Genomic DNA, 25,941 nt, shown 5'->3' on the forward strand with positions numbered 1-25,941 from the left:
TAGGCTATAGTCTAGGCCTAGTCATAAAACGGTTCCGGACCAACTTTAGGCTAGTTAACTAGGCCTGGTGTCTTTACTATGTGGATTTTGGCAAAACATTGATGTAAGATTTATGATTTATAAAATGTAATACATTTTTCGATAGTGATAACTTGTTTTTATAGGCCTACCGGTGCCGTGTAAGTAACTTTTTCGTTGTTTGTTGATCTCACCGGGCGATATTTTCATATTGTGATGTCTTGCACAAAATCGCGAATATCTCGACTTTCTTGCTCGAAACTACGAAAAACTCAAAAAGTGGGTTACTTTCATTTTACTATTACGATTTACATATTGCGATTTGAAAATCGTTCTTGGTACCATTGTAAAGCTAAAATCTTTATGATTATTTTAGTCTAAATTACATGTAAATCCGATCACATACATAGTTTCAATCAGCTTTAATAAAAACATCGAATTGGGCTAAAGACGCTGGCGGTGGCAGTTTCTAACTGAAAAAACCTCTGGCAGTCAAAGTGTTAATAGGATTGTATTCTTTGTAGGTTTGACCATAGTGTTAAAACATATTGCACTTAAATTTGTTTCACAGGAAAGTGTTCCCTTAATAAAGGTGACCCCTGAATAAGGGTGGTCCTAAAGGAAGGGTTTACGGTGTTTGTATGATATATTAGTGTTATTATTTACTGCTAATATTTTGTATGTGCAGAATGTCTGGATCCATCTAAATATTAGTGTCACATGATTTAGATCGTCAGATGTGTAAATGTGTTAAGTGACAGATAAATGAGTTTTAGTCACATGATAAATAATGTAGTTGCTAGCGAGTGAATGAGTTTGTCGCGTGACTTCATACCAACATGTGCTCATATCATCATTAAATTACCTTTGCTAGGCTTTGGTATCTATGTTTAATGTGGGTAATAAAAGCTCACTGCGTCACTGAATTTTATTCTGTACTTGAGATTAATTAGACTTAGGGTGTCTACAGGATTTTGGCACTGTTATCACTGCATAGGCCCTACTTTCTACGCCTGGATCCAGGGGTGTCTGTAGTGCTAGTGCTCCCTGGTTCCATCCCTTTTTATGCTATCCTATTTTTTTTTAATGCTATTTTAATTTGAGAGATGCTGGAGGATGAATATTCGTTATTGACTTTAGGGTTGGATGTAATCTATCATTTTCTGCTCTGGTTTCTTAGGCTAGAATAAATGTGTATGTAGTTATGTTGGTCACTGACTATCTTGGTTTCTTCTAACTAGTTTCACCATGGCTACCAGGTTTTGTGACTTACAGTCATTAATGTGAACTGTTCAATGCCCAGGCTGTTCAAACCATTTTTCTATCACTTAATTGACTCTCAAGTATAGAAATCAGACAAGCCATTACACAATCGAAAACAATTTTTAACAAACACTTTAGTATTCTACTTAAAGGCCGTCGACTCTAGCTATATGACATAGAATAGGAGGAACGAAAATGTATGTATAATAAATCTATGAGTTCAACACATTAATATATTACTCTTAGTGAGTGAGTGGCCGAGCGGTTCAGACAGTGGAACCGTAATCACGTGGCCATAACATCGGCAGAGGTTCGAGGCTCACTCACTCCATGGTTCTGGTGGTAGAACGAGTCTTCTCGGATAAGGACTATAAACCGTAGGTCCAGTGTACACAACTTGCTCGTGTGCACTTTAAAGAACCTAGTACATCTTTCGAGACAAGTAGGGGGTTACCCCGGTGTATTAGTACATCACAGCCACTGATCACCAACTGAGCCCTCTGGGAGACCAGTCTTTGACTGAAGAGGTTACCCAGTATAAAGATAAAACAAACAAACAAACTTCAGTTATGTATGACAATGTCAATTTTCTGCCAACTTATAAAACTCATCAATATATACTAAGTAATGATTTCATATCATTATACAGCATCTTGACATAGGTTATCATATGATATCAATTGAATTGCATAAGAATTGCATCGTTCAGATGAGGTTACTGAACTATAGTCCAATGGGATGATAATATAGGTGACATCAAATAGATGCAGACCAGGTGTAAATCTGGTTTCCTTATGTGTCTAGCCTCAGATGTCATCCCCTTGTAACCCCAGTCTGTTACTGTGTCAATTGAATAAAAGTTACATTCATAAAATGTGGTATGTCAACATTTGTTATTAGGATGCATCTCATAAAACTCTGTTCTATTCAGAATTTAAAGATGGTAACTACCTCAGTCCGTATCAGTAGAACTTTTAGAAATTGTTTCTTCTCAACATGGATTTGATTTGATTTATTAGCATCTCATTAAAAAGACATACACAGGAAAGGACCCCATTGGAATTAAGCTGTTTCAGCTTTATGGGTCATCCTGGTATTTTTTTTGTATTTCTTGAGTACTGAATAAAACAAACAAACAAACAGTTTATGAAACAGAGATATATACAATTAAAAAATGATGAAAATACATAAACAGAGATGCAGGATAGCCCATGAAAGTCTCACATTGAGACTTATTTCCAATGGGGTCTTCAATAACAAATTTAAAAAGACAATACAAAAAAATATATAAAAGATATATATAAATTGTAAGCTCTATCTGTAGATATTTTTAAAGCACATATACAATATGTTGTGTATGGAATAATAGCAACCTTGCATTGTCACTGGTGTGCCACTTGACTAAACAGCTATCTGTTTAATTGTTGTTAGATCCAATAGCTGTATTGTCACAAGGCACATTATTAAAACAAAAGGCCACTGTTATCGTTATTTCCAAGCATTAAGCTTCAGTAAAATGGTTTGAGGTATTATATAAAACCAAAGCAACCATACACATAATCTATACAGTATTTAGAAATTTTATAAAATATTGGGCCAAATTACATGAGTTTTATTTTTTAAAGCACAGAGTTTAGACCAATTTTATACTATTTGCTTATTATATATTAAATGAAATCTAAATCTTAAATTTGTTATTCAATTATGGCCTAAAATTTAAAAATAATAGTGACATTAAATGTCAGTTGAAATTGAGGTGTAAAAATAAGAAAACCAGCTTCTGGACTCATGCCATCAATTGATATACATTTTTAAAAGAGATAATTAATTTGGAGCCGCTTATGTTGTGAAGTTAAACTATAAAGTATAGGAAGAGGATGATGGAAATTTTTATTGATTTATGTCGTTTGTCGTAAAAAAAATAATTTAAATGACAGCTTTATAGCATATAAATCCTGAGTCAAGTGTTTCCCGATATGATAAGATGGCATGGGTGTTTGTCTAGGTAGCCAATTTTCCTTCATTGCTTAAATAAAGAGCAGTTTCCTTCTCTCCACAAAATTTGTTCAACAAGGTCCATAGTACTTTAAAAACCATTGTCTCTTTCTATTGTAGGCCTATACATTGAATTACAAACTCATAATACAAATTTTGATTAAAACATAAAATAATAAATACCCACTGAAAATTTATATATATATTGTTTTAAATATTAAAGTTTTAAATAGTAGTTACAATTAACACGTTCACTGCCACGGCGTATTTATACGTCAAAAATTGCGTGTCGCTACTTGCCAAGACGTAATACTACGTCAAAATCGTAGCACTTTTGTATTGTATGTAGAATCGCTGGCAGTGGTGATTGGAACAGGAATTATCGCATGGCAGTTTATGAATGATGTACGTAAACGATAATCTAAAAATAAATGTCATATGTTTGTTTGTGTTTATTCCCTCATGCATTGAATATGGTTGATACGATGGCGCCCTCACACTCAATATAATCATCTCAAACATGTCATAAATTGCGCTAATAGTAAATAAAAATAATAAAGGATGAAATGATTCAGTGTGGTTTACTGTTTTTATCTCTCGATGATAGGGTGGGTCAGAGGATGGGGGTCAGATATTGACCCCATCATGATAGTCTGTGACCAGATGTTACACTTTCAAACTGTAATTTAATATGTAAATGGGACTTGGCACTGGGACAGAAATTACGGAAAATGCCTTGGCAGTCAATGTGTTAAAACTATAGCTAAACTTGAAGTTAAAATTCTATATTCATTTTATAATGCAATATAAGATACAATATATCAAAAATAGTAAATGTTAATAATGTCCATCACCCAAATAAAATGTATATTCCCTATATACCAACAAATTATTTCGTGTCAAAAACTCCTAAAGCTGTTTCACATTTGGTGGTGAAACGACATTGAAGCTTGGCATTTTGTCTTGGTGGACGCACGCCAAATGTATTTTTTTTAATTCACTTATCTTCCTTTACTGTGCAAAACCTCATTTGAGTATAGTCGCCCATGGGTATTGTGTAATAAATCTTGTTCTTCATCCTCCTCCCACTGAGACTCTAAAGGGTTGCTTGGTAAATTTCCTTTAAAGATGCAAAACATTCACCAGCAGTAGGACGTGTGGTTGGAGTTCTTTCCCAACACTTCAGCATTAAGTCTTGCAGCGGGCCAGACTCCAGATCATTTAGCGCTGGCATGTGTTCACCTTTTCCAACATTCTCTGTCAACTGATTTTTGTTGTAATCGGGAAAAACCTCATCCTGGCTAAATATTTCAAATATAACCAAACCAAATGAGTAGACATCTGCCATCATCATTCCTTTAGTGTTAAGTAATTCACCACGAAGAACCTCTGGTGCTGAATAACGTGGAGTGCCAACTTCCCGTACCATTTCGTCGTCGTCCCCTGTCCTTGAATGTGATGTTTCAGAGTAGTTTTTTATCTTGCTCAAACCGAAATCTGTGATCTTTACTTCGTGCTTGTCTCCACCCTCAGCAGAAATGTTGATCAACACATTTGTTGGTTTTATGTCACAGTGAGCAACATTCTCAGAATGAAGGTATCCAAGACCATTGGAAATTTCCATTGCAATAAATACGTGCTCCGTATCACTGAACTCATACTCCTTGACATGCAGTTGGTAATATAGACTTTCATCCATAAGCTCCATCACGATGCAGAGGTTAGGTGTCTTGATACAGGCACCATAGAAAGCAATAATGTTCTTGTGTTTCAGTTTGCAGAAGATTCGAACTTCATCTTCAAACTCAGTCAACTTCTTTTGACTCACACGCTGGACACGTAACTTCTTAATAGCAACTTTGTCCCCTTTCATATGTCCTTCATGAATGTCGCCAAAGCCACCATGGCCAATTTTCTTGCCGAGATCAAGGTCACGGAACTGAAGAATTGTATGCTCATACCATTCAAATGGTTTTTTTGTTGCTTCTTGATTTCTTGATATGCCTAACTCAATACGATTAAACTGTTCAGACAAATGCGACTCCAAATTTCTATCTGCTCTAAATGGTGGTGTAAATTCTGCATGCTGTAAATAATAATTGGAAATATATTAAATTGTATGTACAATATGAAGTCGGTTTAATATTTAATGAAAGCCTCTTATAATAAAAAAAAAATTGTGGAGATTATATATGAAGTATGCAGTTAAATTGTAATTAAACATACCGGAGTATACATAACATGTTCAAAAGCCATCCTCAGATACACAGTTTTCTTTGAACTCACAGGCACAGTTCTAAATGGCATTCCAACTCTACCAATTCTTCGATTTGCTTCATTATCCTTATATAGCTTAACTCCAGGATTTTTAACCTGCTTTTTGCCAGTGTGTGAGTTCTTCGAAATAGGCATAGTTCGTAGATCCATGCCAACTCTACCAACTCTACGGTTGTATGCATTATCAACATAGGTTTTAGGCTTAGTAGTGCTGCTTGCTGAACTGCTAGAAGGGACTACCTTGGTTCCATGATCCATGCCAACCCTATCATGAGTACGGTTGAATGTATTATCAACATAGGTTTTAGGCTTAGTAGTGCTGCTTGCTGAACTGCTAGAAGGGACTACCTTGGTTCCATGATCCATGCCAACCCTATCATGAGTACGGTTGAATGTATTATCAACATAGGTTTTAGGTTTAGAGGTGCTGCTTGCTGAACTGCTTGAAGGGACTACCTTGGTTCCATGATCCATGCCAACTCTATCATGAGTATTGTTGAATGTATTATCAACATAGGTTTTAGGTTTAGAGGTGCTGCTTGCTGAACTGCTAGAAGGGACTACCTTGGTTCCATGATCCATGCCAACTCTATCATGAGTACGGTTGAATGTATTATCAACATAGGTTTTAGGTTTAGAGGTGCTGCTTGCTGAACTGCTAGAAGGGACTACCTTGGTTCCATGATCCATGCCAACTCTACCAATTTTACGGTTGGGTGCATTATCAGCATATGTTTTTTTTAAAGACCCAGAACTACTGGAATAACTGCTGCTACTTCCGCTACTGCCAGAGGCACCACTTGCGCTTGCACCTGTACTGCTTGAGCTTTTATTGCTGCTGCTACTAGATTTTGATTGCTTAGCGCTTCCCATAGGCTTACCAGCCCTACCCGAACGTCTGTTAGAGGCATTATTTTTGTATGTTTTTCCACTAGACATTTTTGGTACAGCTCAGCTAAATGTAATCTGCAAGATGTAATTTACATATGGATTTAGAGGGAGGCACACTGGTGGGAGGGGGGGGGGGGGGGAAGCAGACACTAAGTATTTGAGCCACATGGCCCAAGCGAATTTTGGTAAATGACACGGAAATGGTACTCTCGCACACATAAAATTCATGAGTGGCACCTAGTTGGCCCAAAAATAACACTCCCATGTATCACACAACAATCAGCAAAACGATCAGACTTTTTCCGATGGTAAACACAAATGAGATTCTGTGTGGGAACCGCCGATTGTTTGATCATTCTTCACACAGAGTCAGGTGTTTTGGTTTGCGATCAATGCATACCGTATAGCCAACATGCACTCGGACTGTCAACCAATTGGTAATTTAAAACATTACTAAATTAAATACAATTTGCTGTATTCAGTCGATAATACGAAGCTGTGAGGCTTCAACCCTCTTCCACTTCTTTAACCCTTTCACTGCGGAGCATTATTAATTAATTATTATTTCTAATTGAGATAATTGTGTAATTATTTTTGTGGTGTGTGATGGGCAAAAGGTTAGTCTACAGTTAGGTATAAAAAAAAATGTAATTTGCATATTGATGACGTCATGTGACGTCATTACAGGTATTTTGGATTTCGTGTTTTTTATCGAATCAATAATAAAAACTATATTTTGTATAAGAAATTCTTATGGAATACGTTTTTCCAACTGAATATTGATAAAGATACGTATATCAAATAAAAATATTTAAAAAAATTGAATTATTGTTATTGTTTTATAAAAATTATGCACAAATCAAAGTTTTGGGGCAAAATCGTGAAAATAATGACATTTTCCAAAAATTCACTATAGTACAAAACTAACTATTGTTTCAGAATTTTTTTTTTTTGCGTGTTGTGATAAACACAATGTTGCCCTATTGGGGCTGGCTGGTTACTTTCAAAATGGCCGCCATTACGCTACTCAAAACAACTTTCCAAGATAGAATACTATTATATACACTATACTATATATAATATAACTATAGAGGGCGCATGATTTTCAAGACAATAATACAGCTATAGAGGGGGGTTTTTTTTTGCTGTAAAAATTTTTTAATGACTTGCAAAAATATTCAAGTTCATCGAACAAATATAGAGGGTGCTATATATTATAGGCAAATACGATTAAATCATTGTTTTGCCCATACCCGGTATTACCGGGTATACGCACTTCAACGACGTTTGTTTATACCCGGTAGTACCGGGTATACGCAGTGAAAGGGTTAATGCTCCCCTAAATCAGCCCAGTGAGACCATGTGGTGCATGTGCTTTGGTTGTACACGCAGAGAGATAAAATGTTTTGATGTAGGTATTCGTGTCCACAAATCAAATACCCAGAATACAAGATCATTCAATTGTGAGAACGCTGCCCGATCACGATATTTATTTTCATACATAAGTTGGGGACCCCTCATGAAACGTCAATAAAAATGAATTCATTAGTCATCCATAAGGCTTGACGTACGAAAACAAAAAAAGATCATCCATAATCACTGAAAAAAGCTTAGCTTAGCTTACGGTGACACACCACAAAACATAGTTTTGTAGTCGAGTCTCACAGAATATTCACAAAATAAACATAAATGGACCTTTATGGTGCTTTTTTTTTCTAAACGATTTGAATAATAAAGGTATATCGAGAAAAACATGTTGTTTTTTTTTAGCACTTCAGCTTATTGCACAAGAGGACAATAACGGCCATGTTCAGCAGCAAAGCCAAAGCAAACATGTGGGATATAAGGTGGAAGCTTTCCAAAGATATTTGTATGGCACTTAATTTCAGCTTTGGAATGTTCTATGAAAAGCAGATTACACAAAGCATTTTGAATTAAAGGTAGGCCTATACAACAAACAATTCAATTGTCCATTTTCAATGTACCATACATTAACAAATTGACAAAAACTAATCACTTTTTCTATTAAAATGCCCTAAAAACGTTAGATTATAGGACACCCAATGGGGGCCTTTCCCCCGATTTTTTAAATTTAGTCACAAACTTCATGGCTGGATCTGGATGTAACTACAAAATGAGTCAGTGGCGGATCCAGATGGGGGCGCACGCTCCCCTATAAATCTGGAAAAACAAAAAATTATCCTACCATAAGGAAAAAAAAAAAATTGGGAAAAAAGCGTACTTTCACTTTTGATTAAAATACATTGTTTCAGCGCCGTGCTAATTTACTTCTTATTAGAGGTCACCATTGCCGTTGCTGTCTGTAAATTTCTAAGAGTTGCGAAATGAATAGCCTATTTTCACCTGAAACGCATTTTGGTACCTGGATGTAACAATATTGACGCGTGTATCGTACCCATACTCGGGGCACGAACAATTTGTACAAAGGACACCGCCATACAACCGCGTAGGCCTACCTAGATCGCTGGCAGTCAGCAAGCATAAATAAAAGTGTATATACGTCAAAAATGGAACGCCGTGGTTACCTACATCATCATAGAGGATATGTTAATAATATAGTACACTAACCGTGATAACTGTGTACTGTAGTATACATTATAGCAACCGATTTTTTTTCTAGGCCACCCACCCAACTGTATCAATACCTATTTATATTTATATATTTAATTTCTTCAACAAATTGATTTAAATAAATATTGAGCTATATTAAGCATTAAATTTGCGCGCTTTTTTTTCGGGGCTTCCCCTAGATGTACGTTTGCATTTGAACTTTATTATTATTTATACAAATTATCAGGAATTCCAAAATATTAACACAGGGATATTAGTTAACGACATATCTGACCACTTTGCAGTTTTCTGCATGGATGATTCAGAAAATTATTCATTACCACGATCAGAAAAATTTATAATAAAAAGAAGCTATACTGATCAACAAAAACGGCAATTTAGACTTGAATTACAGGGCTATGATTGGCAATATGTAACTAGCATTGAAAATTCGAATGAATCATATAAATGTTTCTCAGATTCTTTAAAAACAATGATAGATAAGCATTTCCCACTAAAAAGAGTTAGATTAAAAGTAGATACAATTAAATCCCCGTGGATAACATATGGAATTCAAAAATCTCTTTGTACCAAAAATAAATTATACATCAAATATAAACAGAAACCAACAGATATAAATAAATCTAAATATAAGAAATATAAGAATAAGTTAACATCAATAATAAGAGAAAGGAAAACTATTTATTACAAAAATGAATTTGAAAAGCACAAGAGTAATATAAAGAAAACATGGGGTGTCATAAACTCATTATTAGGTAGGAAGAAACATCAAGACATGCCTCAAAAAATGAAAATCAACTCCCATCAACTTAATGACCCAACATCCATAGCCAATGCGTTTAACACATACTTTATAAATATAGGTGACCAAATGACAGGTGATGATAACCGTAATAGTAACACCGAATATAAAATACAACATGACATTTTGAATTCAATGTTTTTTAGAGCTGTATCCGAGTCCGATATCATTAAATACATTAATGACTTAAATGTAAATAAGTCAAGTGGTTGTGATGACATTGGTACCATTTATATAAAAAATAACTCAGATATACTGGCTAAACCGTTATCTCATATAATCAATGTATCCCTTCAATCGGGTGTATTTCCTTGTCAACTAAAAATTGCTAAAACAATTCCTGTGTATAAAAAAGGAGCAAGAGAGAACATAGAAAATTATAGACCGATATCGATATTACCATGTATATCTAAGGTATTTGAAAGGGTCGTATATGACCAAACAATCGCTTTTTTGTGTAAATATGATATGTTACATGAATCTCAATATGGATTCAGGGCAGGTCATTCAACTAACCACGCCCTCCTACAAGTCCTTGATAAAATAACAACAGCCGTTGACAACAAGCAATTTATGATTGGCGTATTTTTGGATTTATCCAAGGCGTTCGATTCGATAGATCATGAATTATTGCTCACAAAATTGCCCCATTATGGAATAAGAGGCGTGGTTCTTGATTGGTACCGAAGCTACCTTAGAGAAAGACAACAATTCATACAAATTGGGAAGTGTCAGTCTGTAACCAAAATAATAAAACAAGGCGTTCCACAAGGGTCAATCCTTGGACCCCTGCTGTTTTTGATTTTCATAAATGACATGTTTTCTGTAAGTAATGTCGTTGATTTAATAATGTTTGCAGATGATACGAATATGTTTTTACAACACAATGATATCGTCACTGCCTTTACAATAATGACAAATGAACTAAATAAAATTGAGAAATGGTGTAAAACTAATAGATTAACTATTAATACAACCAAGACTACGTATATGTTATTTAGTGGAAAGAATACCAACATTGACACATCCCAATTTGTACTTTCAATAAATAGAGTTTCAATAGATAGAGTACCATATACTAAATTTCTCGGTGTCATCATTGATGAGAAACTGAACTTTAGACACCATACAAATGCAGTTTCTTGTAAAGCATCCTCAATAATTGGTGCCATGTGTCATATAAAAAAATTAGTATCTACTGAAGTGTTACTTACCATATACAAGACACTTATATTACCAGTGTTGACATATGGTATTATTGTATGGGGTGCGGGAAACAAAGACAATTTGGATCGCCTTCTATTGCTTCAGAAAAAAGCTCTTAGGATCATTTGTAAGGTAGACTTTCATCATCCCTCTTCTCAGCTCTTTGTGAAAACGGGCACATTTAATATATTTGATTTGTATAAAAACAGTGTTTTAAATTTTATGTTTAAATACCAAAAAGGACAACTTCCAAAATGTTTTAATTCTTTATTCAGTTTATTTGATAATTATCATACATATAACACTCGAAATAAAGACAATTATTGTATAAAATTAAAATCAACTAATATGGGTCAGCAAAGTATAGCATATAGAGGACCTAAGCTATGGAATCAACTTATAAGAAATATAAGAGAGAGTGAAAATATATCAATATTTAAAAAACTATTACTAAATAAATGCATTAATAGTTATAAAGAAACAATATATCTTTGCGAAAACAACATTTGTAAAATATGTCTAACTTTAACTTAATTAATTACATGTTCGTATATATTCTGAGACTGATGTATAGATATATATTATATTATAGTACGTTGTATTTTCCTTCATTTATTTACTACATGAAAACATTTTTGTAATATATTTGTAAATTTATATTTTAAGTTAGGGTGCCACAGATTAAAAGCTTTGCTTGCTTGTGGTTATCCTGTTTTTCACACTTTATTGTACTTAATCTTTTATTTATATTTTTATGAATGTTGTGTGAAAAATAAAAGAATCAATCAATCAATCAAAAACTTGAACGCAACGCAATCAAAACAAAATAGTGAGTGAATAAAATCGGCAACAAAATTTTATATCGTCATGTAATTAGTCACGTGTGTTTATTGGAGGGAAGAAGTAGGCCTATGATCGTTTTGCTCATTGGTAGCATGGTAAATATTATGAGAGTGTCTTTTCCTACAAATTGGAGGTGCCATTTATCATGAATTTTATGTGCGAGCGTACCATTTCTTCCGGCCATCTGTGGCGTCCTTTAACAAAGTTCGCTTCGCCACAGATCCTGTCGATGGCCCTGGACAAGCACCTTTTTCCGCCATGTACGTAAAAATGCTGACTTGCGCGAAACGCCCTGTTGTGACACTTTTAATCAAAATAGGCCTATAGGGAAAATGTCACCCTTTAATAGGCTAGTACCTCAGTTTTCATATTTAAAATATCAATTTTTAATACATTTATTTAACGTGAGAGTGCCATTTCCAACCATCTAGAGGTGTTACATTTTCAAAATCGCCTAAACTCAGCTCCAACCATGTTGGGGCTGAGTTGGTGTAAAATAGAGGTGCCATTTATCATGAATGTTATGTTCGAGAGTACCAATTTCTTCTGGCCATCTGAAGCGTCATTTAACAAAAGGTCGCTCCGCCACAGTTCCTGTCGACGGCCCTGGACAAGGGGCCTTTTTCTGCCATGTACGTGCAAACACTGGCTTGCGCGAAATGCCCTGTTGTGACGCTTTTACTCAAAATAGGCCTATAGGGAAAATGTCACCATTTAATAGGCTAGTGCCTCAGTTTTCATATTTAAAATATCAATTTTTATTACATTATTTAACGTGAGAGTGCCATTTCCGACCATCTAGAGGTGTTACATTTTCAAAATCGTCTCAACTCAGCCCCAACCATCAAGTTGGACTTGACTTTCTACAGTTGCGCCCCCCCCCCCCCCTTTCACAAAATCCTGGATCCGCCCCTGTGAGTAATAAGTAACTGGCGATCAATAAGAAAAACATTTATATATTCAGGGATACAATACTACTGGTATATTTTAAAGCCCCATTCCCTACGTTTTTTAGATCTAATTTAAGGTCAAACTACATTTAATGTAAAAATAAATACTATTTGGTATTCTAATAATTAAAGAGGCCTGCTATATTTTCGTTTTTCTTCTGTGATTCACCCACTTCACTCGATCGTGACTTTCCAGCAAAAATACTGGGTTTCCCTGAATTTGTATTAACAGATTCTGGCAAAAACAGAAAGACAAATAATGCAGACTAGACAACATCAGGATAGGCCTATAGCTATCGTATGATGTTCGTACATTACTACTGTTTACCAGCTAGGCCTAAAAAACGTAGATAGGCTAGGTCTAAAGACCATCCGCGAGAGGACATTTACCGAAAGCTACTTAAGAAGTGCATTGTTTCTCTCTTTTTATCATAATTTACCATAAAACGTACATTTAGGACAAGGAATGTCCTGGTTTAATTTAAATGCATTATTTTCACAAAATGTAAAAAATTGTAGGGAATTGGTCTTTAATTTCCTACATCTGAAATGAAAGTTGACAGGCCCTTTGATTGAGATCTAGTAGGCATACTATTTTTTTCTTTCAAAATATTATTTGTAAAGCAATACTTACCGTTTTTTTTTTGGCTGAAATAATTGTTCTTCTGCGTGACAACAAATTAATATAGAATAACTACATGGAACATGAAGGTAGTTATGCTGCCTTCCACCTCTCAACTGTAAAATGTGCCACACCCCGGGTTAAGACCCTCTTTTATAGAAGCTGTGGGAATTTCCAATTTTTGTCGAAATTTGAGGGACAATAAGCAGGAAATAATGGTTCATATTCTGTATATTGTTTGACTGTTTATATAACTTTACTAAAGTTCGGACTATTTCATTGCAAAAGGAACCATGAACTAGAAGAATCCTTGTATGTAATAAAGAAGTTCACTGTTTATCATGGGCTACTATGAAAATATCAATCGTGAGAACCCTGATTGCTGTTTGTTTGAAAAATATCATTTTATTATTATCTGGAAAAATATTAAATGTTATTAAAGTTATCTACCGTACTTTCATAAACATAAACTAAATTATTATTCCCATTTTGACACCCATTTCACCTTTGCTTTAGATTTGTAGTTTTTGTTTGTATTACTAGTGCTAAGAAATCAAGAAATTACACACACTATAATGACGTAATTGTCATGATAAAGAGAAACCTGTTCACATAGAAATTAGATCATGAATAGATGTCTTGTATGAAACCTGACCCAAAAAGGTTGTGTGCAATCACTTGGAAATACTAAATCAAATGCTGATTGGTTGATTCTATCTTATGAATTAATTTATCACTTTGAACTAGCTTAATCATGTTTATTCAACATGATCCAGATCATGTTAGGATGAATAAGTGGATCACATTATTTGATCATTTTAATATGACTGGTTTGATCATTATCAGTGGAAGCATGATTGTACAGTGAATGTGAATAAACCTACTGTACTAAGTCTTATTTTGCGTGGATCTGTTTCAATCATTGTATCCCATCCCATCATATGGGAGTAATGTTTATGCAAGTTCTTTTCTCAATGTTCTTGCTAAAATACTAATAATGAATTATTTAACCATACAGTTCCACATTCTTTCACTCTTATATTTCCATTCGGGGAGTTGCCGCATTTTTACGGGGTACAGTACTGGTCAGAGGACTTTCGACATTCCTCGCGTGTTTTGAACGAGTGTTTACCGAGCGTTGTTCGAGTATTGCTAGCGATAATCACGAGCGTCGCTATCCTCGAGTAATACATTAAGGTCACAATCCACGCATGAACGGTTTTATCGAGCAGGGATTTCCGGCGAGCAGTTTATCACGATGTCATTGTCTTTCGTGTTCTACGTTATTAGCGTGAAAAACTAGGCCGTTGTCGGCGATAATAATTTATTTTAGAAATACCAAATGTCAATCAACAATCAACAAGTCAGCTTATAATAGACGATTTTCGTTCGCTCAGTCGTGACGAGCCGAGTGTAACAAACAAAAATAACATAGCGTTTTCAGGGTATTTCAGGACACCATGTTGATTGTACCGCCTGAAATGTCAGTAATTGATTCTATTGTTATTTATTTCAAAGGCAAACCATGTCATTTTTTGGGGGCTCTTTAGATGTTTAATATAATAAAATCATTTAGTAATGTTAGGCTTACTTTATTAGGCCTAGGCTAGTATAGTATTTATATGTCAGACTCGACTCTTGCTGCGGGGAGAAAGTGCACGGTGTAGAGCATATGTAAACAAAATGTTTAAAATTCTTTGGTATATTTCTACATAACATATTTAGATTGAATAGCTGTACTTACTTTATAAATTATTCATTTATTAGACCACTTAATAAGTTGTTGAATTGAATATTCTACGAGAAACCAACAAAGTACAAATTATTTTCTGACATTTGTCTCTCGTGTGATGATGTACACTATAAACAACAACGTTTGGTAAATGGTACGATCCACTTTGGGGTGTCCATATTTTATTATCACGTATTTGACATAGGAATCAGAATTTCAAAAATAATAATTTTAATAACAGTATGAGTATATTATAACAATTTTTATCAACAAAAAAAACGATACTTAAGGATGTTGTTTTTTCCACAAAAACATTACCCCATTTACTACACTGTCCTCTTCCACTGTTAATTGAACCATGTGATTGACCTCAGAGTTCAGTCAGTAAACACATGATCTGCAGCCGTGGTGCCGCAACTCGCACATGGCTTAGTTTGAATGTTGTGCAGAAAGAAAAATAAAATCATACGTTAAGAAATTACATTTATTTTCAATTAATTACCGTAGCATAGCCTATGTACTGTATGTAATCGTCACCGATATAATTATCTATATATAAATTTACGTAAGGGCAAAATTCGGTAAATCGCGCGTTATTTCTAGAATGTTTACTCGATGGTATATAAAGTTGGTTAGAATCTCGGTACTGATTTTAACCACCTGATGTAACCCTGTTTACTAATTAAATTGAGTTAGATAATTAGTTATTGACAATTAAAACGAATTTAGGTTCAACGATTTGCCCCAAATAGGGGTGTTTTTCGATCGTGGTATACACTGTCTAATGGATGTCCGTCTTGAAAAATACCCACAGACAATAATACGAGGATGCTTCGCATTTTCCTATCTCCTCCTACGATAATTGTTTTTAATGGCTGAAAACCGGTTGAACAGCTCGAGTACAGCATCATAATGTTGAAGACAGGCCGCTTTTCTTTAAAAAATACTATTTTGATAGATTTAATATATGTTTATACAAATGTATTGATTTGCGATGAATGGAACATTCCAATCTCTGTGTCGTTCCACAAGTGTCTATTCCCTCAGGCGTCGTAAAGGCAAGTACTGTATACTCATAACAGAAATTTGATCCATTTTTTTTTTCAATCTGTGCTGCAGAGGTTGGATATAATTTTTTTTAACGGATAATGAGCTAGCATTTTCAGTCGCAGTATATTATGTAAACATCTTTATTATTGCATTTAAACCACCCACATCATCACCCTTCCCTCACTGGCATGAGTAGCGTTGTAAAGCCAGTACAGGATAGGCCTACGGTGCATCACATCCCCTAAACGCAGAACAACTTTGGTGGGTAGGGTAAGAACCAACTTAAGTATGAATTGGCTCTAAGAAACAATTGAAAACCATTAGGCCTACTAATTAAGTTGAGTTAGATAATTTAATATTTATTGACGATTAAATCGAATTTATGATTTTCCTCGAATAGAGGTGGTTTTCACAAATTGTTTTACATTATATAAACATATACGTCGTAGTGATGTATCGTTACATGTACTGTACTATTTCAATCGACTAGGACGGTGATAGTTTCAACAAAGTATTACATCGCAATGTTTTACTGTGTTTAGTGGTATATTATTTGTAAAACATGAAAACAATTAATATTTCGTTACTAAATGGATAAAGAATATATTTAATATATTTAAAAATTGTTCCTCTTTGCACCCATCCTCTTCCCCATCCCTCACCCCTAATGTTACATACAAAACACAAATTAAGTTTGTTTAAATTTGACTTAAACAATTGGTCTCATTTTGTGACAAGTTTCTCTTTCGGAAGTAATTCTGAGGGTGCTAATTTTAGTTGAGTACATAAATCATTGTCTATTTATTCGTTCCTGTAAACGACATGTATTATTGTACGTACATTTGAAATCGCCAGTTTTTTAACGCTGAAATTATTATGTATTCGAGAACCATCTGTGGGCACGACCTAGATGGTACGCGAGCGAAGCGAGCGTACCATCTAGTTATGTATAATGAACAGTATACATTTTTAAACAAAATAAATAAACTGCATCAAAACGATCGTTTTTGTATGCCCTGGAAAAAAGAAACAATTTTGTCATATTCGCAGCGCGAGAGCTGATGAGAAAACCATGTGCTTGCTGCGTGACGTCACATCGCCCAAAGTTTCGTAAATCTAGGGTTGATGACCACCAACATAACAAATATCGTAGATGCACGTCTATGCGAGAAGTGAGCGAGCGATATAGTCTAGCTATCATCTCGGTGTTGTTGACTCGGAATTTGAAGATATGAATTTTACCATGATTTTAAAGCTGTTCATGTGAATTTTAAACGTATATTTTACTGTTTTTTTATTATGTTAATTGATATATTATTTGTTGAAGATAAACAAAGTCGGTAATCTAAAGATAAAAAGGACTCATATATTATGTACGTATGATTGATTTCTATTGTTGTTGTAAAACGTTCACGCTTCGCTGGTCGAGGTCAGCACTCGATCGCTCGATAACTCGATAAACACTCCGGAAACGCTCCACAAACACTCTAGAAAAACAGCAGAAAAACACGAGCGGGAATGTCGAAAGTCCTCTGACCAGTACTGTATATTTTCATGGGCCTAGTAGCATAAGTGTGGGATGGGAAGCTGCAGCATTTATGGGGTATATTTTTGAGGACTTGGTAGCACAAGCGTGGGATGAAATTAGTAGTCTCTTCAGTTCAAAATGTTACAATTTATCGCACAATATTAACAGGGATTTAGCTATACTGGATGCTAAGCCCATCTCTAAAGCTGTCCTACCTTTTAGAAACCTAGTTTAGCTGCCAGTGTTATTGCTAACCCCATTGCGAACGATTCCCCTTTGTTCCATTTGAACTAGGCCTACTCTGATTAAATAGTGCCCCTCACTTTACAGAGGAATATATCATCTGTTCTTAATTAATTGACCTTTAATATACTAGATAATATTATTGGTATTATGATGCAATAAATCTTAGCTTATGCTTGATTGGATTAGTGTTGGCTATAGCCATTTGAACTGCATATTAATTGTGTTGAGTATGTTAAAAATACTGGGGTTCCTAAAAATGAACCCCATCTGCAATTTGTGTTTAAATATTCTGCCAATTCACATATCAAATATTGTCTCTCTAAACTTTGGAGTCATTATTTATCATGTCTGTATTTTATTTTTTTTTTTAATAATGAAATGACCATTAATACATAATAAGTCATAACTATATGCAATTTTGTTAAATAGAAACCGTTCATACTCATTTCGGATTATACTGTACTAAACATATGTGTGTGTGGAAACACATCACCTGCAAATAGCATAGCCTGGAGTTGCTCCAACCACCAGACAGAATTTGTGTGAACATGCAGTAGCTTTGTTTATCTCAACTAAGAGGACAAGCATATAGAAACAAAGAGACAAGATTCAAATCAGGTGGATAACCCAAAGCGGGGAAAACACATAATTTTACTAACTGTAGCCAAGTGGAAGATGGTAACTGAAAACTAATGTAGGTTTTCTTTCATCATAGATTAAGTGTAAACAACACTGCTCAGTTTCTTTCATCTTTAGCAATATTTTATAAAACGTGCAATATCTAGTGGACCCGTGCCAGAGTTTAGTAAAGCCAAGATATGGTATAAACAAACCAGTTTGGTGATGAAAATGTTGATCAGTACCCTCACACACTTGGCCTACATCAGCTGCTTAATGCACCTTTGATGGTTTACTAATCAGCATCTTAAGAGGTCCTAATCACTGTTTCAAGGAGTACTAATCAGTCTGTTTTGCCTGCAAGCACTGTTAGATCAACTCATACTTTATGGTCTTCTTTTTGTGTTTTAATGTTCACATTGGTATTTAAATTAACCTCTCACCATAGACAATCGTTTTACACAGAGAACAAATAATTGTCAAATAATGAGTAAAGGCTCATACTGTCTGATTCAAGATTTGTTAATTTGTTAATATTAATAGCTGTCAAAAGTTCCCTATCGCTTACCACCCATTTATCCCCTCCTGGTGACCATACTATATTTGTTGGTGTTGGTTTTTTCAGTGGAAAATATAGGCCTATTCATAAACTTTATTCTATTTATTATTTTTTGGCATTATAATATTTGATGATATACTGTACGCGCATTTATTATACAGTTACTCAGCACTTCAATCATTATTAATTCCAGGACAACCAGATCATAACAAGTGATGAATCAAGGAACAAAAAATCAATTATTGTTCGTTTGCATAGGGAGATATATTCATAAACTTTCTGCTGGTTATTATATTGGCATTATAATATTTGATGATATACTGTACGCGCATTTATTATACAGTTACTCAGCACTTCAATCATTATTAATTCCAGGACAACCAGATCATAACAAGTGATGAATCAAGGAACAAAAAATCAATTATTTTCCATTTGCAGAGGGAGATATATTCATAAACTTTCTGCTGGTTATTATATTGGCATTATAATATTTGATGATATACTGTACACATTGGTCTACAGTTAGTTACTCAGCACCTCTATTATTATTAATACCAAAATAACCAGATTACAGAAAGTGACGAGACAACAAAATCAATGGTTTCTCTTATAATCATAAACTTTCTTCTAGTTGGCATTTTTTGATGATGTACTATACAAATTAGATTATAGTTACTCAACACCAACTTCATTATAAAAACCTTTCAATTTGCAATGACCTACGCATTGATGTGTTGTGAACCTAGTTGGATATCATGTTATTGTTTTGTGACTGTAAATTTTAATAACTGTTACTAATGTGTTGATATAAATTTTGCGGTACACCACATACCACATATGTATAGTTCTGAAAAAGACTGCTGAGTTTCTCAACATTTCGATCAATATACTTTGATCAACCTCAGGAGTGACAACTTCAAACAACATATAATTTTAATTAACAAACAAATCAAAATATTTTGAATAATAGGCCATTTTATTCCTTCCAACTTACCATTAAATTAGGAATACCATAGGCGGTTCTGAGGTGGGAGAGGTTGCTGTACAGCTGTGCTCTGAATTTTGAAAATGACAAATGCAAAAGATAGGATTTCGGTCCTAATTCAGCACTTTGGGCCTCACTAATCAAAATCCTGGATCCACCACTGAATACATACAGAACCATTCCTTTGGTACAACCCTGTTCAGGGGACATTATTTCAGTCTGTCATTTCAACCCAGATTAACTTTCAGTAAATGAAACTTGACAAGATTTAGGTTCATCTTAAAGGGAACTACTTTTTTTTGACAGATATAGAATATGCAAAAGTGAGTCGATCTTTGTATCTGATTGGTTCAATATTACAATTTAACTAGGGCTAATATAGGCTCATCTCTTCCCTTGAGACTTGCATAGTCCGGTCACCTTATGTTTTATGACAGAAAAAAAAGTATTTAGTACATTAGTCATATAGCCAATACTGCTGTATTCTGTGTTGATGATGCATTTACAGTATATCATTTTCAGATTTATAAAAAAAATATAATTCATCATGAGGCATGAGTTTATTATACAATTAATGAATGTTTTATAATGAGACTATTTTACAAAATGTGCAATAAGAGGATAAAATAGTGCATGGCGCATTAAAAGAAATCAATACTCTCCACCTTTAGGGCAGCTTCTCCTCCAGGTCACTCTTCTCCATTCTACATGGTACTGCTCCCCTCCTTCAGGGCACTCCTCCTCTATCCTGTTGGACACTGCTTCCCCTCCTCTAGGGTACAGCTCTCCTCCTCCAGAGCACTCCTTTCACTCCTCCAGGACTTCTCTCCATCCTACAGGGCACTGATACCTTCCTCCAGTGCACTGCTCCTTCAGCAACTGTACTGTACTTTTTTAACAGTCTACTATTTTCATAGTTTATAAAGTTTATTCTAAAATTAACCGATTCAAATATTTTTAAAGACCTAACAACTTCAGGCCACACCTCATGTTCATTGTTTTAATGCAAACATTCAATAGCACTTAGATCTTGTATAAATCACATAGGTCATGTTCTCATAATGTCAACATAAATGTTACCATCTGTCCTCCCTCATGTTCTTCCTATTTATTGTCAGCAGGAGAGACAAGCTGGAGGCAATGCTCATTTATCATTTTCCACTTAATTCTTTTTTTTTATTAAGATATTTATTGATATTCTTCCCTTAATGTATATCTTATCAGCATGCCTGGCACGTGCTGTGGTTAAGTCACGATGATAATGTCATTTTGAGTCGTTCATTAAGTTTCTATTATCTAATCACATGACTGTAAGTAAATTATTAGACTAAATGCATACGATATCAAAAAACTACAGCTATTACAAATAATGAATAGAATATGTCTCTTTCAACGAATAAAAATAAATTGTATATCCATGACTACAAAACATTTATTTTATAACACATATTTTCTAGGCTAAGCCAATAAACAAAATATCACACTACTCCAAATTTATCTAAAAATCGCATACAAAAATTGATATTCTAATATAACCTAAACACACTTTTAAAAGGTTTCACAGCACGAACAGAGAGTGTACACTTTTGTTAGGAGGGGTATAAAGGGCAGTACACAACAGCTTTTATAATAAAAAAATTGTTAGAAAGTAGTCCTCCATGTTCCAAACCATTTCAAAGCACTTTGATTTAAATAATTTAGATTTATATATTGAGTTTTAATTCATATATACATAATGAAAATATTGCTATAGTTTTGGCAGAATCTTAAAATGTCATTTAAGTGGCAAACACATTGAACTTCTTGGCAATGATATCTCTGATGTTCTCAGAAATTTACATTATCTAACTTCACCTTATGTTTGGCTCAATATAAACATACTACTTCAAAACTATACACAAACATTGACTACAGTTTATCATGCCTTGTTTCAAAGATGTTGATACTTTTCCAAGAATAAACATATGTTAAGTTGATAAATTTGATTAGTGTTGTTGGTGTTTTCATTACTGTTTTTTAAATGTTTATTTCAAATATATGTGGCGAAATGACCTGTTTCTTGTAGCATGGGCTGTGAACACATAATATTTGTGTCATACAGCTGCCACTAAACGGTGCTCATTTGTTTGTTCACAATGACAGTGGAGATGGACTACTAGACCAGAGTAAATACTCCTTATCTGAATGATGCACACAAGACATATGTGTACACTGGACCTCCGGTTTTAAGTACTAATAGCTGAGAAGACTTTGTGCAGAAGCATTATTGAGAAGAGCCTTGAATCTGTGCCGTTTGTATATTGGCTATGGTTTGTGGCACCCCTTGCCTTAAACCGCTCAATCACTTGACTCAACTCAACTATATTTGGAGAGGGTAACCCTAAACCCGCAAGCCAACTGTTATCCAGGGGCAATATTTTTTTAAGTTTATTGAAAATATATAAAACTAAATTTAAACTACAAACTATAAAATATAAAACATTACATTACATTTGACAAATTAAGATAAAAAAAGTTAATATTAGCCTATTTTTAAAAAAACATGTTTTGTGGAAAATTGGGGTTTTTTTGTGTCAAATAATTTAATAACAAATTAACAAAAATAATACTACCAACATGGTCATATGACCTTTAGGGTTAGCATGTTTTTCAGTTTCATTGGGGCCTCAATTAATTTAATCTTAATTAAATTGTTTCAAGTTAATTAGCACTTTAATTAAAACAACTTGTTAGGGATGGCCTTCATACAATGTTGTATTTACATGTGGGTGGCCGGGTGCAGGTCAAGTCGGCCCCAAACCGTCTCGGCCAAAGTCAAGTCGGCCCCACGTCATGTCGGCCCCAAGTCAACTCGGCCTCAAGTCAACTCGGCCTCAAGTCAACTCGGCCTCACGTCAACTCGGCCAAAAACTAATCGGTCAACGCGGCCACAATAAAGTATGGAACGCAAAAAGTGCTTAATATTATTACGATTCTTACTATCCACGTTTTTAAAAAAATGAAGAAATAAAAAATATAATATCATATAAAAAAATGAACTCATTGCCGATATGAATAGAAGTACCCGCGTGTTACAAAAAACACGTGCAGGTACCGTATTTTAGGAAATCGAAGACGGAGGCCTACTACGTTCCACCATTTGGCCGTAGAAAAAATGATCGTACATCGTTTTTGTGCATGATTTGCGTTTTTTAAAAAGGGGAATCCCCCGGTCAGCGAAAACACGTAGCAGTTGTAGATATCGAAAAAGCTGGCAAACGCGCAGGGAGGCTCAGCTACGAAATTTTATTAAACGTAAATAAAGGAAAGTTGGTGAAATCATTCCTATTTTTTTTGCTAAATATATTATTGTCTAAATAATAATATTCATTAAAAGTCAGAATTATTCATAGTTAAAAAATTGTGAAGAAATATTATTTTATCAATCCCCTTCATTTGCACTTTTTGCGTTCCATACTTTAACGGGGCCGAGTTGACCGATTATTTTTTGGCCGAGTTGACGTGAGGCCGAGTTGACTTGAGGCCGAGTTGACTTGAGGCCGACTTGACTTGGGGCCGACTTGACTTTGGCCGAGACGGTTTAGGGCCGACTTGGATCGAAACCGGGTGGCCAATTCCATCCTATTGTAGGTTAAGGATTGCATAGGGCCAAATTGCAGTAATAGTTATTATTATCACGTACTGTACATGATTTGAAATTGGTTTGGAAAGTTGGGCTTTACTTTTACCATGAGAATGATAGTTTAAGTCCAGTTGTCACTATCTCTTTATGATGGCTTAATGGTTATTTGAATATGCTTACTGAATATGACCAGTTGGAGAAAATAATAGTTTATGCATCTCCAAAATTTGATGAGGGAGGGAATGACAATGTGAAACAAATATTTGTTGTTTTGCCTAAAGGCCTAATTCATTTTTGTTTATTAGTGTCAAGAAATTGTATTGTCCAACAACAATTTTGAAATAAATGTGTTTCTGTTTGGCAGTCATATAACATAATACACAACCTATATTAAAAAGATGTATACATATTTTTGATAATTAATTATAATAATATTGCTGGTGATTAGGTTCCACAACAAGGGAGTGGTGGAGTGTAGGCATGATGAAACAAAGAAAAGTAGTATACAAAAAAGTAATATAATATCAGAGTTAAGTTTATTAACTGGAGTTGTGTATATGAATAGGCAATGTGATTTAAACAGATTTGCTGTTCCGGGAACAAGTATACCCACCTATTCGAAGACTAAATTAAAGCCCCATTCCCTACGTTTTTTAGATCTAATTTAAGATCACAAACAATATTTAATGTAAAAATAGTACTATATGGTCCTATTGCGATAACTTTTTTCGTCTTTAAACGGTTAAAAATGTGAAAAATAAATCGATTCTAATAATTATAGCGGCCCGCTATAAATCCCAAAATGCATTGCGCGCGGATTGATTTTTTTTTTTTCACCTGTAATTCGCCCACTTTTCGATCGATCGTGAAGGCAAAACAAATGGAAGACTCCTAACTTTTCAGCGAAAATACCGGGTTTTCCCCAATTTGTATCAACGGAGTCTGGCAAAAATAGAAAGACAATTAATGCAGCAACTATACAACGTCAGGCTAGGTATATAGCTAGCGTACGATGTTCGTACGTTATCGATGTTTACCAGCTAGGCCTACAAAACTAAGCCTAGCTAGGCTAGGCCTAAGACCGTCCACGAGAGGTCGATCGCCGCGAGCTACTTAGGTAGTGCATTGTTTCTCACTTTTTATCATAATTTACCATAAAACGTACATTTAAGACAAGGAATGACATGGTTTAATGTTTTTAAAGTGATATATATGTATTATTTTCAAAAAAACGTCCAAAATTGCAGGGAAGGGGTCTTTAATTGTCTAAAATGGAGAGTCTGCAGGCCTTAAATAGCTTTTTTAGGATTGCTGGTTAACACCTAAAGTTGAGTATTCCAATATTAGTAATAGCATTTTACATAAATAACAGGCGATGGTATTTAAGAACCCAAGTGTAGACTTTAATTATACTGTGTACCGTATTTACTTTCTGAATTTAGTCTCTTAGTATTTGTTGCCTTTGTCACATATTAAATAAGCCCTACCACTTAAAAAGATTAAAATCAACTCTACACTTTTTTTTTGTTCAAAATAAATTCTACAGAGTAATCATTTATACTTAAATTGTTCATTTTCCCAATTTTCATGAAAAATCTGGTACTCAAATTACCATTAGTAATTAATAAGAAGAGAATGAAATTGTTCCTAGTGTTACTAATTCCCTCTTTGAAGTTTCTTTTTGCTATATTGATAGTCCTGTAAGTGTTACAAATTTCAAAATTTAAATGACTATTTAATTCCCAAGTAGTTTTTAAAATGTTATTTCTAGATTTTAAAACAAGATTCTGGATAAAACCCCATTGGCTATTTATAAAAATAAAATTGTGTTTGCCTTTAAAATTAATCTTTTTTGTTAGTTTTCTTGAGTACCCTTTGTATTGTATTTTAGGAGTGTTTTGGTTGTTGAATTTTGAACTAAAAAACTATTTTAAATTGTACTCCTAAATTGTAACAGTTTATTTCATCAAAGCTAGGATGATTATTTCCTACTGTTTATTGTATTAAAGTGTTACTGATCACAAAAGGAATTTTTGTTCATTTTGAAGAAATTTTATCTTCATACTCATCGAGATTGCTATCTCTACACTGATCTGGTTATTGAACCTATTGGCGTACATTCATAGGTGCTTGGTTATCTAT

At 34.4% G+C, this 25,941-nt stretch overlaps 1 protein-coding gene and 1 long non-coding RNA gene across 2 annotated transcripts in view; one reads left to right on the plus strand and one right to left on the minus strand.

Moving 5' to 3' along the window:
* Positions 1-25,941, plus strand: part of LOC140057546 (uncharacterized) — a 76,447-nt gene that overhangs the window by 23,756 nt on the left and 26,750 nt on the right. The window contains exon 2 of the long non-coding RNA XR_011846961.1: positions 8,215-8,384. This is a non-coding gene — a long non-coding RNA (uncharacterized lncRNA). The remainder of the gene's footprint in view (positions 1-8,214; positions 8,385-25,941) is intronic.
* On the minus strand, positions 1,715-6,492 carry LOC140057006 (uncharacterized). Its single transcript, XM_072102540.1, has 2 exons — positions 5,503-6,492; positions 1,715-5,362 (listed from the first exon to the last, which is right to left on the minus strand). Exons 1-2 carry the CDS (start codon positions 6,490-6,492, stop codon positions 4,373-4,375), a joined length of 1,980 nt encoding a protein of 659 aa, XP_071958641.1. The 3' UTR covers positions 1,715-4,372.

This window comes from Antedon mediterranea, chromosome 8 (genome assembly GCF_964355755.1).
Source record: "Antedon mediterranea chromosome 8, ecAntMedi1.1, whole genome shotgun sequence".
Taxonomy (NCBI): Eukaryota; Metazoa; Echinodermata; class Crinoidea; order Comatulida; family Antedonidae; genus Antedon; species Antedon mediterranea.